Source organism: Mchenga conophoros, linkage group LG17 (genome assembly GCF_057382185.1).
Source record: "Mchenga conophoros isolate Kocher_MC1m ecotype Shallow Benthic linkage group LG17, M_conophoros_male_GT1.1, whole genome shotgun sequence".
Lineage (NCBI taxonomy): Eukaryota > Metazoa > Chordata > Actinopteri > Cichliformes > Cichlidae > Mchenga > Mchenga conophoros.
The window spans coordinates 37,761,594-37,776,353 of NC_140542.1; the positions used below are offsets into that span (position 1 = coordinate 37,761,594).

Below are 14,760 nucleotides of genomic sequence, written 5' to 3' on the forward strand. Positions count from 1 at the left end.
AAAACAAGTCTCAGTGCTGATACAATCACTGAAAGCAAACTTTACTGAGAATAAGTTTCACTGTACAAGCAGATACAACCATAAAACTTTGAGCATACAGTTAGTGTTCAGTAGCTGAAAGACTAATATGCCAAAGCTGCACCCAAAAACGTAACCCCTAAATTATTTAAAACAAATCAACAGAAGGAAAAATAGAAACTGGTGACAAACCATCTGCCTGCTATATAGTACAAAAAATGGTCAGGCTGCAGTAACACTTGGCTAGACGATGGCTGATACAAAGAAACGTGTTCTTCCACATTCTGAGTCAAAATAATTTTTTTGCGATTTAGTGAATGTTGTTTTCAACGAGGAATGGAAAATCAATGCGAGTCCAGTGTACTATAAACATTCTGCACTGAGGTGGACGTTCACCCTCTCAGGAGCAGGACTGTCGGGTCTTGTAATGTTTGTGCCTTTAATGGTCAAACGCTGCCTCCTGGTGGATATTTGCTGGATCTTTTCAGTGACTGTAGTGCTCGTCACATGGTAAATGCTGTCTGGCTGCAAAGCATCCTTCAAGAGGATTTAAAACTGAAGCTGAATGAATATTTTTAATCCATGATGACTTCAAAACTACCGTAAATGTATTAATAAAATTAGCAACATTTATTTATATATGTCACAGTTATCAGCTGTCACTTTGTGTTGCCAAGATATAGGAAAATGTTGACACCACATTTAAACTGTTGCTCATCCATTGCTGCAGTCTTACAGTTCTCCCAAACCTTCATTTGTCTGTGTCCAGTCCACATGTTACTGCAGCCTCTGCTGCTCGGTCCCAGGCTTCAGAGGCGTTTGGCATGGGGAGGACTCGGCCAAAGGCTTCAGATGGGTCAAATGTAGGGAAGGTGATGGGGAAGGGTAGGAGTGCAATCACCTGTCCAATGTAAAAAGGGAAATGGGGAGCAGTCCATTACAAGACTTCTGACAGAACAGGTGCCAGCCTTTTACTGCCGACTCTTCAGGGAATCCACCAACCTGCAAGCAGTGAGAGTAAACCGAGTTCAGAGGAGAACACGTAAATGATATCCTTCCATTAGTCTCATTGCTCTGTGTGATTAGCAGCCTACCACTCCATAGCCTCGTCCAGCCCTGTGCCTTTGGTGGCTGAAGTCTTAAAGATCTGCCATTTTCTGTCTTTAAGGGCAGGCAGGCCCAGGGCGTTGGCCACCTCGGTCGGTGTCATGGCCTGATCCATGTCCTGTTTGTTTGCAAACACCACAAGGATCGCCTTCTTCAGCTCCTCTTCCTGAACAAGACATGGTCACAAAACTCCAGCGTGAAAAGTGGACCTTTTTGTTCCAACTTTCAATAAGCAGCTGCTGCACATTATCAGACAAACGGAAACAAATGACGGAAGCCGTTTACAGCTCCAGCTGCTGGGTTCATTATCACCTGCTAGCTGACAGTTAGCACACTTACCTCCAACATAGCAACCAGTTCAGACTTCGAGATGCCCATCCTGTCACGGTCACTGCTGTCGACGACGTAGATGACTGCGTCTGTGTTTGAGTAATAACAGCGCCAGTAGGGCCTGTGAAGCAGAAAATTAAATAGAAATGCTGATAAACTGGAGACAGGTAGGATGAGAGGAAGGAACTCCATCAAAGAGCGAGTGAGAGGTGGAGACTGAGTGCAACAATCCAAAAATAAAGATGAAGGCAAAGATACCAAACACTTGGAAGGTGAAAACACTGAGAAAATAATGAAAATGAATGATGGCGAGCTAAGAACACACCAGCTTCTTACAGCAGTAATCTGTGTATGGTCTCAACCAAAGATGAAATTGTTTTGCTTATTCAAATGAAAAGAAAAATGTAAATCTCCAGTTAGAAACACACGCAGGCCTCAATTCTCTACTCTTAACAAATCCACAGGAGGCTGTTTTCTTGCATTTTCACAGCACCACCTACCTGATACTCGTCTGTCCTCCCAGATCCCACACCTGGAACTTCAGGTTCTTGTACGTGACCGTCTCAACGTTGAAACCAATTGCTGCCGACAAAAGAAAATATTATTCATATAATCAAGTTATGCACTATAATAACGAGATGAGGAGAAAATGCATACTGCAAAGATATTTGTGGTGCAGTTTAAAGATGACATAGAAAGACAAATAAGGCTCAATATTAAAACACTTTATTTAGGAAAAGAAATATGTGAAAGCAGCTGAGTAGCTCCAATCACTTCAGGTGTATTAAAGGGTTTTTATTGTAATGTTTTATCCAACGGTTTCCTGTTTGTTATGGGAAACAACAAAATACCCTTATCTTTAAATAACAGCTAAATAAGTCAGGTATCTTACAAAAAAAGAAATAAAAAGATTCTCACTCACTGACGCAACATGGCTTTGAGGGAAGTTTGGGTGGAACTGTGATTAAGAACTACTAAAAATGTAAACAACCTGTGAAGTGAACTTCACACACAGAAGATAGTTTGAGTTCTTAAAACTAAATTAACCAAAATCTGATTAAAACCAGTCTCGAGGTCAGCTGAACATTTTTGGATATTTATGGTGTTGCTCTCGATTGGTTTATACAGACACCTCTGTCTCCATAGCAATACATTTAAACCTTTTCTGTCCCAGCCACAACTCAACTCAAGTCAAGTCAAGAGGCTTTATTGTCACTCCAGCCATGTGCAGTACACAGTGAAACAAGACAACATTCCTCCAAGACAAGACCACGGTGCTACATATAACAGACAATCAACACAGGACTACATAAAGTGCAATGTGCAAAAATTGCAACAAAAAAAACCCCAAACCTGTATTCATATCTACTTACAGTAGCTTCCATGTCATCTGACATGATGCCAAGTCAAATCCGCTGTGATTGCATAAAACAGGTTTCTCACAGAAGGGATGTTTGGGGTCAGAGTGCTTCGTTAGTTTGCTCGGCTCGCTGGCCTTTGATGCGTCAAACTCTGATAACTCCCACTGTCTGGCAGTTGATTAAAGGCATATTACACGAATTACACTGGTTCTCTCTTTTTCTCTCACTGAACCACATTACATTTTCTTATCATTCGCCAACATAAAACCTGAGCCATGGAAATCAGTCAGGCCATTCTTTGCCAAATGCACTAATTTTATCTGGCTGTGGATCAGGTCATCTGTGCTGGAGATGCTGGGTTATCTTAGCAGGGAGGTAGTCGACTAGTCACGATTACGTCGACTATTAAAATCGTCGACGACTGATTTAATAGTCGACGCGTCGTTTGAAGCTTTGTAAGATCACAAAAGACGCAGGAATAAGTAGCAGGATTTAAGAGTGTAATAACGGACTGAAACAGAAGATGGCAGCACTGCACGTACAAGGATGCCAGCTCCCGCTAAACCCCGAAGAAGAAGAAGAAGAAGCAGTGTCCCAGAATTCATAGCGCGGCCCTGCTCAGTAGTGATGGGATTTCCGGCTCTTTTTAGAGAACCGGCTCTTCAGGTTGTTTTGTTGCTTTAATTAATTTATTATTAACAACAATATAAAATTATGCACAAAAGGAATTACTAATGTAAAAAAAAAAGTGGTTTTATTTATATGTTTATATATAAATATATGCGGTGGCCCCTAAAGACAAAGCACGTACAAATGAAACACTTAAAGCTGTAAGCTAATCATAGTTATATAAGAGCAGATGCATGCTGGTGCAATAAGCTGTACATTTTCCGTCCAATGGATGCATGATCTGATTAGTCGACTAATCGCAAAAATAATCGGTGACTAGTCGACTATCAAAATAATCGTTTGTGTCAGCCCTACAGGGAGGCACTTCATGTAACAGTTAAATCCACCTATAATATCTCACCACTGTTCCAAAATCACAGTAGAGGTGACCAATCATAAAACGGTTTATGTATTTCCACCAGCACAGCGTACCACATAATTGCTGGGCCCAAAGTCAGTGGCACAGTTCTTTGCTGCATGATTCATCTCACATGGATATCAAAGCTACTTGTGCAAGTAATGCCATGTACAAATCATTGGCAAACCTGTCAAAATATTGGCTGGCTTTCAAAAGACACCAAGGCAGAACAGGCTCTGCATCAGCACCGCGCTGGTGGAGCATGTCTCATACGGGTACAGGTGGAACAGGCACTGCAGCATTTTTCTTCACAATAACAATATCGGTAGCTTTTTTTCACTTTGAATTACTGGAATGTGGGAGGAGGGGAGGGGGTGTGGTATTGCTTATACAAATATTTCTCGAAGCAGAAAAACAGCAGGAGTTTGGAGCTCCTGAACGTCAGGCACACGAGTGTGAAAATTTAAAGTTGAACTTGACACAGCAGGAAAATGAAGGCATAAAGACATTCAGCTGCTCCCTTTTTTCAAAGGCGTCACTATAGCAAATCTATACATGGAGACCCACATTGTATATGGCAGATTTAATGATGGATGCCTCCCAGGCTTGGGAATACCACAGGAGAACACTAGCTTGTGACTCCCTTGAAGCTGGGTTTGACTCCCCTCTTGATATCAGTCTAGAATCTCTAAGGTGAATATGTTAACCCCTACACTATGGAGCCACTAAATGTGCAATCGAGATACAGACAAAACAAATACGTACTGGGAATTGTGGTCACCACCTCTCCAACCTGCAGTCTGTACAGAATTGTGGTTTTCCCGGCACCGTCCAAACCCAGGATCAAAATCCTCATCTCCCTGGTGCCAAACAGGCCAGAGAAGAGACTAGAGAAGAAACCACCTGAAGAAGAAGAAAAAGAAAGGAGTAGTGAGAAAAAAGGATGAATGTGCAGAAATATTTACTTTTCATCAAACACCTAGTTTCCTTGGATTTTTAGGGGTAGTATTGCTTTTTCTTTTTTAACATTGACAGAGTGCTGGTGTTGCGCCAAAAAGTCATTTCCGATGTTTATGTGTTTTTTTTAAATGTGTAATGTCTCTGCTTGCATTGGTTAAAAGATTGTAGTCAACAGGATTTATATGGGGTTTTATGAAAAACAGAGAAATTAACTCGAAAGTATCTTTATGACTTTGTGACATTGTACCCACATTATAACCGATCCAGACCTTTTTAGCCACTTCAAATATCTTTATACAAATTTTATGTTATATTTGTTGCAATTTCTCCTACCCCTTTATCCATATCCTTCTTAAAGGAGACAATTTCAATGTCAATGATAGTTTTTAACTGGGTAAATAAAGGATATATAAAAATCACTTTGCCAGAAAGTGATTGCAGCTTCTCCCTTGTAACTTAACTTCACTCATGGCTATGGATAAATTTGACATATGTTTAACATAGTTATTTATCTAATTGTAATGTTATTTAATCATTTTTTGACAGACGATCACTTTTTGGCACAACACCGGCCAAAATAAAAATCTTCATCGACAGAGACCAAGCTAGCAGTTAGCAAAGCCCGAGATTAATTGCAGAGTGTATTAATGATAATACACACACATACTACATACTGTAGGTATACTGAACACGTGGGAGCTTAGCTGCAGATGCTTTAACGCAAAGACATAATTGGACAGATAAAATCATGCCTTTTTATCACAACCATAAATGACCAAACAGGTACAGAATACCAAATACTATACAGCCCCCAACAATGGACGCAAGTCTTTGCTTTTCACTTTTAAGTAGGTGAAAATGTATGATGCCCTGTGCGAGAGATTCCACTGCTTCAGTTCTTAAAATCTTTATGAAAATGTATATAATTTATGATTTTTCCCACCAAAGTTAAAAAGCTGTGTAAATTATAAAATAAAAGCAATTTCTATTGGTTTTAATTTATCGTAAGCGCCTTGAGACAACTGTTGTTGTGATTCGGTGTTATAAATATAAAATTGATTTGATTTGACAAGCAGAAGTGACCAAAAAGGCGAATATGCCGAATACATTTAGGCTTGTAGTTCTTTACTCTCTTCCTGATTTCCATGGAAGCTACTAACCGATTTACTGTCACTGTCAACCAGGCAAACTGCAGTTAGCTTAGCTACACACAGTGTTATGGAGTTTTGGTATTAGCAGAAAATAAAATGCATGTCATCATTCATGATCAATGCCAGTATGTTCATGTTTTAATTACAACAGAACTGTTTGGTCGGGGAATATTAACAACATGCTGTTAATAAAGAGCAAAACATATTCACTGTAAGTTGCTAATTTTGGCAGGCAAGCTAACTGGCTACACTCGCACATTAAATTAAACAAACAAACAGGGATATACCGGGATATAATCATTAATACACACGAAGATTACATGTAACTACACAAAATCACGTTTTGCTGAGCAATTGTGAAAATACTCACCCATTTTGATAAAGCCAGGGTCCTTATTTCCACACTAAAGTGCCAGATTTCACAGGATGCGGATCTTCTTCCGTGTGGTTGACGTGTCGCTGAACGACGTCACCAACTTGTCGCTTGGAGTTTGCTTAGCAACATTCGTCACACACAAAAGCGCTAATAAAATATAAAATAAAGAAATCGCGACAAATGGAGCAAACTTCAGTAACTCTGGCTAATAAATTAATAATTTGACCGTTTATAAAAAAAAAATATTACTATAAAATGTGTCGTATTGGCTACGCTGCTTTATAAAAATATAATCGTAGTGATCGAAAGTGCGGCACGCGAAAAGAAGACGTTAAAGCGCAGGCTACATTCAAGAAGACAAAAAGCAGTCGCGTTCCTAACTGTTTTGAAGCCAGTCTCAGCCAAGGGAATGTGACAAATAAAATTGCGAAGAGTTTTGAACGCAACTCGCATTAGACGAAGGAGTTGCCCTCTCTGAACAGCATCAAATTTATGATCACCAGATACTGGAAAGATTTTAAAGCTAGGCTTTCAAGCTGCTAATACGTAATGTTTATTTAAAACGAGATGCAGCCGTTATGAATAGCCGTTATGAATTAGGAGTAACTTCGCTGTGAAGAAATTGCTCTGAGTTCTAGTTATCCACGAATGGACCTGGTCACTGTCGGCTGAGACATCATTTACAAATCCGCGGTGAGACTGAGGCGGGACCGCCAGGATGGTGGAGCGGTCGGACCGAGCCCCTTTGCTAGACTGGGAAGAGGTTCCGTCCGCGGAGAAGACCGGAGGTACTTCTCCGACGAAGGAACGACTGTCGAGTCCCTCCAACAGCCGTGCCTTAGGATGCTCCGCGCCCGGGTTTGGGTGGAGCAGCGGACCAGGGGGTCCCATTGCCAGCAGGTCTGTCTCCAACGCAGACGGCTGCAGCGCCCCGCCCGCGACCTCCAGCGATCTGGCGGGTACAGACGAAGCGCTGCCACCCGACAAGGAGGAGCATCTCTCGGATACAGGACCGAGAGAGGTGTCGCTAGAAGACAGGATGGTGAAATGGGAGGAAAAGGACCAGATAGTGTCGGTGTTTGTGGTTACATTCAATACCAGATCAGGTGGGACATCAAATGTACTTATATGGAATTTATTTAACCTTATAAAAACAAATACAGGCAGGCTTTAAAAGAAGGGCAATGATCAGCTTATAGACAGGTCAGAATAAACAGATGCAGCTGTTGTGTCTGACGCTCAGAATGACCAAGTCTGCAGACCACCACAGGTGTGGCTTTTTCTGACCTGCAACAGTAGTTTGGAGACATTATCTAAAGGCACGACATCTTCTGCAAGCCTAGTGGCAGAATAAGCCATGACAAAATGTCAGGAAGAGTGCTGTGGTAGAAAATCAATCAGCTGGTGCTTTATGCACAGTAGAGCCATACATTTTTAATGACAGATATGTTAAAGACAGGGGCGAACCCACTATGAAACAGTTACTTAGGAGGCAGGAGATCAGGTTACGATTCACTGGATTTAAGGCTTCATGATGATGCTTTGGAGGCATGCAGTGCAGGATATTCCCTACAGGGTGGAGCTGGCCACTTTATGATTTTGCGGTGTCTGGTTGAGTGAAGACCAGGAGCATGGTGTGATGAGCAGTTTTATTTTCTAGATTTGACGAAAAGAATCATAAGTACCTGTGTTACAGGGGCTTCACTGAAAGACCTCAATTAGAAACCAGCAAGCTACCAGATAAGCTGAAGCTGAATCAGTTCCCAGTTCCCACTCATCAGTGTTACCGTGGACTTCCAGGCCACTCATGACCCGATCCCACATGCTTGCTTATTGCTGGAACCACGTGATAATACATTTTTATCTCCACAATATAATTTCCAGTTACATCATTCTGTTAAGGAGTCTAGTCTGTGGTATGATAAAAACAGGATGACACAAAAGATGTTCATTTGTAGGATTTTAAAAGAAAACCAGATCAAACGAGCAGCGGCACATTGGACAAATTCTTCTTTAACCACCACTTAGAAACATCAGTGCCCTTCTAAGTCGAACGCCACCCAGATATGTTTATAAAGGAAGGATGCATCAATATAGAAGTATAGTGTCTTATAATGGTAGAGTTGTCACAACATAATATAATGGCAAATATTTTTATATGAAGTCAAAGGAGCTTGCAAAGAAAAGCGTCTGGACTTCTTTAAGTTGCTTGAAGACGTTTCACCTCTCATCCGAGAAGCTTCTTCAGTTCTAAGGTCAAATGGTGGGGAGTCCCAGATTTAAACCTAGTGGGAGTATCCCCCCACAGAGGGACAAAAGGACCCCCTGATGATCCTCTAATCGCCTGAGCCAAGGTGTGAAACTGGGTGTGGGTCCCAATCAGCCAGAGTTTCGGGTGAGCTCATTGTGAAACCTGGCCCCACCTTATCATGCGAATTCCTGAGGTCAGATGGCCCAGGATGTGAGTGGGCGTTAAGGCATCTGGGGAGGGAACTCAAAACTGGATTATAGATGGCAGACAATTGGTGTCGTAAACCACCGTCTCTGTTCAAAGATGGTCGCTCACACTGGACATAGATGGCTTCTTTCACTCCTTTTTCAAACCATCTGTCCTCTCTGTCCAAAATGTGAACATTGGCATCCTCGAAAGAGTGACCTTTATCCTTAAGATGCAGATGGACTGCTGAGTCTTGTCCTGTGGAGGTGGCTCTTCTGTGTTGTGCCATACGCTTGTGAAGTGGCTGTTTGGTCTCTCCAATGTAGAGGTCTGGGCATTCCTCGCTGCACTGTACAGCATGCACCACTGATTGGGACCCACACCCAGTTTCACACCTTGGTTCAGGCGATTAGAGGATCATCAGGGGGTCCTTTTATCCCTCTGTGGGGAGATATTCTCCCACTTGGTTTAAATCTGGGACTCCCCACCATTTGACCTTAGAACTGAAGAAGCTTCTCGGATGAGAGGTGAAACGTCTTCAAACAACTTAAAGAAGTCCAGACGCTTTTCTTTGCAAGCTCCTTAGACTATGATGACCTGGATGACTGAGAACCTTCACAGACATTTTTATATGAAATAATCAAAATCATTATTTGTAAGATGAAATTATTTACACATACATATACAGTTACTTACAGTGAATATATTTATTTTTGTCATTACTCATATTTTGAGTGTTATTCATTATTCATCACATATCAAACAAAGCAAAGTTACTGGGGGAGTTATTATGATTATTTACCATGATTTCTTTCTTAAAGCTTCTATGCACATTACTGTAACATTGTTAGAATATCGATGTGTATATATATTTTCTTGTGACACAGCTATCTATACACTACACCAGTGAAACTAAAGGATTCCCCATGCTGGTTTGACCTACCACCTGGTATGGCCCGGATCTGGCCCCACACAGTGTGCTTACACATGGCCCACATACTGCGAAGAATGACGGCCCTTTGGTGGCCCAGATCTGGTTTGACAGATGGGGCCCACACATGGGCCAGCACAAGGCCAGTTGCAGACAAACTGGTGGTCCTGTGCTGGCCCATATGTGGACTACTCTGGCAAACCTGATCTGGGTCACCAAAGGGCCGTCATTCTTTGTGGTATGTGGGCCATGTCTAAGTTGTGTGCAGCCACGGGCCAGTTGTAGACACACTGCTGCTGGCCCTGTGCCGGCTCAGAATAGTTTCAGCTCTGGTCCCAGATGTCAGCCTAATGTGTACCTTAATCAAGCCATGTAAAATCAACATGTGCCAGAACATGCAAAACAGTGCAAAAGTAACATGACAAAACTCTGTTCACACAATGAATGGACTGATTCTTATATAGTGCTTCTAGTCTCCCTGATTACTCAAAGTGCTCTATACAACATGCCACATTTACCCAATCACACACTTTCTCTAAACTGAGTTCTTCCTGACTACATTCATACTCTTGACATGCAGACTAGAGGAGCCAGAGATTGATCCACCACATACGTCTTATCATGCCAGAAGTCAGCCAGCAGTGCCGGCTTGATACCAGATCCGGGCCAGACCTGCTTGCTATGTGGGCAGACTCACTTCGGCGTGACTCCCATTGGCAGCACTTATCAGATGAATGAGAGCGAAGGGAACTGAAGTGAAAAAATTTGTACTGGATAAAAAGGTTAATAATGGAAAAATGGCAGACAGTGAGGAACAGCAAAGTAGAGCTAATTACTTGAACTGATATACCGTTATAATTGGAAAATAATAACACGTATACAGACAAACAACATGGTGAATAAATACATATATTTCTCCTCCTTAAGTTATAGAAATATATGTGTCCTCTGGATCTTGTGGTACTCTGCAAATATCTAATTTTAATACTTTATAATGTTTTTTTAGAAAAGGCACTGAACTGAAGTTATATAACACGAGTTCTTCATCAAGGTTGTTTTCTGATACACAGCATTTGATGTCAGATACGAGATGAAGCGCCGTTTTATGACTCATTCCTTACATCGAAATGAAACATAATAACACAGAGGCAGATGGACACATGAAAAAAAAATCATCATTAGTTTGTACTTGAAGGTTCAGTCCCTGAGCTCATATGTGCTCATGTTAGTAAATAAAGCAGTTTATCGCAAATATGCTTATGAAATTTGATTTAGATTATCATGCAATATATTGAGCATCACAGAATCGCTGTATTGTCGTTGTGGGCAAGTGTTCGTGGTTTTCATTGCTGAGTAACTTCTCTCGTATTTGTATCTGGTATGTGGATGTGTTATTTGGGCAAATGTGTTCCTGGAAAGTGTAAGTGTCCTAAGGTGCACCAGGTCCTAGACAGAATTCAATATAATTCAATTTTAGTCATATAGCATCAAATTACTGCAACAGGTGTCTCAAGCTGCTTTATAGCAGCTTTAGGCACTCAGACGACCCCCTATGAGCAAGCACTTGGCAACAGTGGGAAGGAAAAACTCCCTTTTAACAGGAACAAACCTCAGGCACACCCAGGCTCAGTGTACAGGGATTTTGTTATTCCACCTATAATAATGCTGTAGGATGCTGTGAGAATGTTTAGACAAAATTTGGATTTTAGGATAATTCCTCCCGGATGTTAGTTGTGCATCCACACCCATAGATCATAGATCAAAGCAAAACCAGATGTTTGTAAAATTACTTTGACTTTCCATTCTTAGCAAGACCCATGAGTAACATCTGGTCCATACACCTAGCACTGCATGAGAGTCAAAGTTAAACACTTGAAGTCACTACCAGCTGTCGGTAAAGCATCTTTTCTTCGTGGATGACAGACACCAGCAACTTCATATTAAGCACTGATCAGCTCATATTTCAGCAGAAACTCTTACGCAGAGATCTCATGATGAGATTGAAAGGCACACTGGCTGAGTCACCTTCGGTTTCTCAGCTCCTGTCAGCTCATATTTGCTCAGCTGCGTCAACCAACAAGTAATGAATTCCAGGGAATATAGTTGGACTCCTGAAAACACACTGTCTGTTCCTGTATCAGCCTATATCCATTTATTCAAGTTTTATCATTATTATTGTCTCTGTGCTGTTTGGGTGTGATAGGAAACATGCTGGAGTGGTGTCTGCCCAAAGACATGGACCTGGATGGAGTGGAGTTCAAAGCCATTGCCAGCGGCTCCCACCGAGTCAGCACAGACTTCATGTAAGGATCAGTATCTGTGTCTCTTACACTCTTACACAGCCGAGTCGCTAATTTTAAGTATTAGGATGCACCCCCATGTCCTCATCCTGGCAGGACAGAGCCGAGGAAAGTGTTGCCTGACAAAAAAAAAAAAAGGAACAGCCATCTGGCAGCATCTTTGCTTTTTCATGACTCATGGCCTCATCTGTGTCCCTCTCCCCTCTTTCCACAGCTACTTCCGTAAGGGCTGCTACTTTGGCCTCGCCTGCTTTGCCAACATGGCAGTGGAGAGCACGGTGGAGAGGGGGGCCAGGATGAAGTCGGTTGGGATCCTGTCTCCCTCCTACACCCTGCTCTACCGCTACATGAGCTTCCTGGAGCACCAGGTCAGGTAAGAGCACTGAGCTTGTACAATGGAGAGCTCTGCTCATCAAGATCTATGACTTTCTATCAACGAAACATTTAGACCAACCAACTGAGTGTACTTTTTAGTTTTTTAGTAAAGAAAATAGCATATTTTTGGGAATTGTGGGTCACTCTTATTTATATTGCATGTTTAAAAGCAACAGAAGTTTACCCAAAGTGCACATGAATTAACAATGTAATTATCCCTACAGTGTGCAAGCAGGGGGTGGGGAGGGGGGGCTGTTTTCCTATCTGTTTTTGGCCCGGCACCTATCCCCTTTCTTTGGTAGGAGTGTGCATGTATTTTTCTAGCTTTCATAATATTTTGAATAGAGAATACTTCAAAAACAGTAATGGCAACAAAATAAGATGAACATCAAGCTACAGTTGAGAGAAATATAAAACCCCTACCGAACGGACACAAAATGCAAAGGAAACTTTTTCAAAGACAGTGGAAATTGGAGTTATGTGATGTGATGCCTATTTTGAACTGGTTTAAGGCCAGTGAGTGAGTGACTTTTTGTTTATAATGAAAAAGAGTTGACCTTCGTTTTAGTCGACTGTTCAAGTTGAACTCTAAGAAAACTGGTTTGAAAATTTAAAAGGACCTAAAATAGAACCCTGTGGTACACCTCAATTAATGTTACTTGTACACAACATGTAATTACCTGTAGTGACTGAATGCAGTGTTGATTAAAAGTCTTGACCCCCCCCCCCCCCCCCCCCCCCCTCCCTCTGTTTTTTTTCTTCCTAATAGCCAGACCTGTAATTTTTTAATGTCTGCTTAAACAATAGTTCTGCAGGGTTTCTGAAGGTCTTTCAACACATTTCCTTTGGAGTTTCACTGCTTTTTAACTCATTTTTAGTCCCTGTGCCCATCCGTTTCAGGGGAATGTTTTAAAGCCACTTGACACTTTTAATTACTCAACTATCTAAACAGAATAACCAGAGTTTTGTCTAAGCATAACACCCATCTTCAGATACTTTTGTTATCAGCAGCACGTCACATAACACATATTTTGTTCACTTTTTTTTTTTTGTTGAATCTACAAAAATGCCAAAGATAAGCTTGAAATAAGTTTGCAAACTAAGTCAATCACAAAGGGTCATTAGCTGAAAATTTGGCATATCATGGCACTGTGTGCAATGCGTCCTTAAAAAAATCTGGGGAAACTGGATAAGTGAAGGATAGGAGAAGAAGTGACAGGGCTAAAAACTAAATGCAGCAGACAAACGGAATCTGAAAGTCATGTCCTCAAGGTCAGTGTCAACATTTTCAAATTCCAGATGACTAATCAAACAAATGATAAGAAAGCTTAATTTAGAGAGTTCAGGCTAAAGAATAAAGGTGGGCATACCAAATATTAACTTTAAATCAAGAATTTGTATTATATAAAGTATTTCCTGTTATGATTGGATGTTACAATAAATTCCTGCACCTATTACCAGCTGTTCTATTAAAAAAACTATAAAGAAATGAGTACGCAGTACTGTAGGTTCTTTTTGGTCACTTGTTAATAATCCAGATAAATGAAAGGATAAATATATCAGAAGAAGGTTTTGATCAGACCACATGTCTTCTCCCAGAGAATAAGTATGTCCTGATCTCAGATCAGATGTTTAAATGTCCATGTTTCAAGTCAGTGTTTCTCTCAGTGCTGAGATCAATCGATAAGATAGTGAGAAGTCATAAATTCAGCAAATCTTCCACTTTGAACAAACTGCAATGAGTTATTCATTGATCGATAAATGTTTAGTGTTATATTGTGTCTTTATTAGAGATTAGACTCACCCTGGGTCAGTATGATTATTCACAACCAAATGTAGCATTAAGAAAATGGCAGATTTTGGCCAATTCTGAGTGAGTTTTGCTCACTAGAATAACAAACGGTTTAAAAAGATTATCACTAAGTGTCCTACAAAGAGACAACATCAGTGTCTCTACAGCTATTTTTGGTATGTGGAATGGAATCTTGTGCTTGGCAGCAATGAAGTGCTAATTTTCACCTCTCTTCACTGTTAATCTGTGCAGTTGTGCAGAGTGCCGTGCAACTTGCTCTGAACAGAGATACCCTGAGTCCATGTGCACAAAGACTAAATTGGCACAGAACCAGGCTTCCTTGTTGATCCTCTGTCATGTGATCTGCACCAGTGTATCCCGTACAGTCTTATCGCCTATAGTTCACCTCTCATTGTTATCACACAGTGCAGTTTTGGTAAGGAGCTGCAGAAGAGCAGTGACACTGAGACTAAAGGCTAAACGATCATTTCTGTATATCATTATTTCATTAATCACCAAAAAAAAAAATCAGTAGCTTAACAGTGAGCATTCAGTGTCCATGTTTCCTTTCTGTGCTGAAACAAGTCTGAAAAGA

At 41.1% G+C, this 14,760-nt stretch overlaps 2 protein-coding genes across 2 annotated transcripts in view; one reads left to right on the forward strand and one right to left on the reverse strand.

The window, feature by feature from the left end:
* Positions 1 to 14: 14 nt before the first annotated feature.
* arl1 (ADP-ribosylation factor-like 1) lies at positions 15 to 6,815 on the reverse strand. Its single transcript, XM_085251880.1, has 6 exons — positions 6,325 to 6,815; positions 4,609 to 4,746; positions 1,956 to 2,037; positions 1,465 to 1,576; positions 1,113 to 1,291; positions 15 to 1,020 (listed from the first exon to the last, which is right to left on the reverse strand). The coding sequence occupies exons 1-6, from the start codon at positions 6,326 to 6,328 to the stop codon at positions 990 to 992; spliced, it is 546 nt and encodes a 181-aa protein (XP_085108006.1). The 5' UTR covers positions 6,329 to 6,815; the 3' UTR covers positions 15 to 989.
* The window catches only part of LOC146555891 (DENN domain-containing protein 11-like), a 15,305-nt gene continuing 7,139 nt past the window's right edge, over positions 6,595 to 14,760 (forward strand). The window contains exons 1-3 of the mRNA XM_085251878.1: positions 6,595 to 7,436; positions 11,902 to 12,001; positions 12,213 to 12,371. Of these exons, the coding sequence (XP_085108004.1) occupies positions 7,049 to 7,436; positions 11,902 to 12,001; positions 12,213 to 12,371 (647 nt within the window). The 5' untranslated portion in view covers positions 6,595 to 7,048. The remainder of the gene's footprint in view (positions 7,437 to 11,901; positions 12,002 to 12,212; positions 12,372 to 14,760) is intronic.